Here is a 2,909-nt window from a genome sequence, read left to right on the forward strand (position 1 = left end):
CACACACACACACACACACACACACACACACACACACACACACACACACACACACACACACACACACACACACACACACACACACTATTTTTGTATCCTTTATTCCATTTCATAAATACTTCTTCATTTGAAACCGCATTTAAAAACAGATCCACTTCAAAAGACAGTCCCTTGATTTAACTCTAAAGACGTGTTATAAGAATATAGCATGTAAAATGGAGAGAAAGTTCATAACAAGCTGCAAGCACACAGCTTGAGATGATTTACACATATATTTATTTTGTTAATGCTCTTCACTATAGTGATCCTAAACCACACTGGATACACCTTGTCTAGTTTAGGGTCTAACTGCTCTGTACTCTCACCTGGGGCTCTGCAGGCGATTCACGTACGCAGCGATCAAAGCGTGTTCCTCGTTCATACGCTGAGCCGCTGCCAAACTGGAGACAGGAAGCAAACTTGTTTACGCTGTGAATTTAATCTACTACTTAATTAGTAAATATCACAGAAATCTTGAATATTGCATTGATTTTTATACAATTGAAAGTAATGTTTTACTTTCTGTATGCATTATGTATCAGCACGCTCTTTTGCTGTCATTTTGCTCACAGCACAGTCAAAAAGGCTTCATGTAATATGTATTTATAAAATATATTATAAAAATGTTTAGACTTTGGCTCGATAGAATCCTTGAATCATTTACATCTTGCTGTTTTCATTACTCAACCCGCTGGATGGAAATACGTTTCAAATGTCTAACGTAAACTGGAACTACAAAACAATTTTTTTTTTATCTACCGGTAATTCCAAAAAGGAAATTGACAAAACTGGTAAAGTGTGTGCAGTGGGAATTAGTCATTTTTACCAGGAACAAGGGAATGAAGCAATCCATTAAAAACCCCATTGATGTTGACTGAAGCAAGTCACTACCTCTGATATAACCTGTGGCTTAAAAGTCCAGAAAATGCAAACTTCTTTTAAGACAGAACAAAATATGACAAAACGCGGAACAGGATTTTTTTTGACTCTTCGTGTATTTACCTCTTTGAGGACTCGGGCACTTGTGAGGACAGCAACATGGCTTCACTGGTGTTCCCAATGGGGCGACAGGGGCTGCATAGACACAAACAAACACACATATACAATTTATTAGACCCCTATTATCAACAGTTGGAACACAAAGTGCGTTATTATTAAAACACAAATTCCTGCCTGACAGAAAACACACATTCTTACACTCACACTCTCTCTCACGGGATTTTGAGTGCAATCATGCAATAGCGAATTGTTCTAGTCTGAGCAAACACAGACAGAGCAAAGATCACCAGAGGGAGAGAGAGAAAGAGAGAATGTATACCAAGGGAATAAAAGAAATACAGAATTTCAGGAAAAATAAAAGTTTGAGAGAGGAATAAACCTGACGCAGCATCATAACTGTAAACATACTCACAACTGTGATACTTGCAATCCTCTCTGTGTGCTGGCCTGATAATAGGCTCAGTGCTGGAGGTCTGTAATGATGACCCAGTCTGCTGATGTTTGAATATCAAACCACCACTTAGGGGCGGAGCACCCAACGTGAAACGCTCTAGAGGCGGGACTTTTGAGATCCTGTGTTATTTGAGGTTTTTGCGTGCATGCAACTGGCCAATAGACTGCAACTTGGATGTTTCACTTTCTGTAATGAACAACATTCCTATACTACAACAACCTTCATCCGCCTGAAATTAAATCAGTTTTATTGTGTATACAACTTTAAAGGAATGACAACATATTAAAACAAGTTTTGTTGCTGATCATTACAAGAACATTGTAACTAAGAACGAACAAAATAGGTGCTAAAGAATTTTGTTGTCAACTATATTTCTTATTTAACTTCAGTAACCTTGACTCAAAGTACCATGTAACATTGTTTCCATACATACTGCTGAGATAACATTTCAATGTATACTGCCACCACATGTGAGACGGTGTTACTTTTGCTCATCAGGGCCCATTGTGGTTATGAGTGGCATTTACAGGGTGAATGCACATCAAATACAATTTACTTACAAAAATCATAAGCAGGAAAGAAAAAGCGTAAATATTGAATGGAGGTCAAATACTAATCCTTTACTATTAATATATTGGAATGTATATCTAAGAAGTAGCATAAGTAACACATGCTGAGAAGTAAGTGGAATATCTAGCCATAGCCAACATTAGGCACTGGTTGAAACTTGCCAATAAACACCTGATGCTGCTTCCTTTTAGATCCAACATTTCATTTTGACCACTCTTTGTGAAAACCATTAGTGTGTGAGTTTGTGAGTTCTTACACTATGTTGGAGAGGTTGAGGGTCCGCTCAGGTTCCTCTGGGTAAATAGGATGGGGGGGCTCTCTGGACGACACACAGCCCAGAGTCCTGCTCAGGGCTCGACTAAGCTTCGTTGCTGAAGATTTCTACAAACAAAAACAAAGAGAAAAATAAATATCAGGTCAACATTCAGAAGCTGTGTATTTTTAATGACACTGATGAAAAGTGCTTTGCAATCCTGACGTGAAGCAGATAAACTGAGAATATAAATGAGCCCAAAACTGATTCCTGTTGTAAATGATATGTAAAGTCTGCTGAGGATTATAAGGATGGGTTTCCTGTGATAAGAAGATTGTGTTGGACAGGCAGGAGCTGCACCAGAGATTTATCCCTGAATCACTAATGAGAGAAATTATGCCAGGTTTGGAAATTAATATTTCATCAACTTTGTTTCCATCTATTAATAAATTAATCCCTCATTAAAAACATTTTCGCCCTTCAGTTTTCTTTTGGGGATATAAGTATGATTTAATGGATTGTAACATTTTCACTGATAATGTTACAATTTATCAAGGGGTATTTGCAAGTTCTGGATGCATTGAAATAAAACAC

The 2,909-nt window shown here is 37.7% G+C and overlaps 1 protein-coding gene across 1 annotated transcript in view; it reads right to left on the minus strand.

Moving 5' to 3' along the window:
* Positions 1–361: 361 nt before the first annotated feature.
* LOC104962147 (dystrobrevin beta-like) overlaps positions 362–2,909 on the minus strand; it is a 22,031-nt gene continuing 19,483 nt past the window's right edge. The window contains exons 9-12 of the mRNA XM_010790545.1: positions 2,541–2,554; positions 2,319–2,443; positions 1,042–1,113; positions 362–440 (exon numbers count right to left, since the gene is read on the minus strand). Of these exons, the coding sequence (XP_010788847.1) occupies positions 362–440; positions 1,042–1,113; positions 2,319–2,443; positions 2,541–2,554 (290 nt within the window). The remainder of the gene's footprint in view (positions 441–1,041; positions 1,114–2,318; positions 2,444–2,540; positions 2,555–2,909) is intronic.

Source organism: Notothenia coriiceps, unplaced genomic scaffold (genome assembly GCF_000735185.1).
Source record: "Notothenia coriiceps isolate Sejong01 unplaced genomic scaffold, NC01 NC01_scaffold00034377, whole genome shotgun sequence".
Taxonomy (NCBI): Eukaryota; Metazoa; Chordata; class Actinopteri; order Perciformes; family Nototheniidae; genus Notothenia; species Notothenia coriiceps.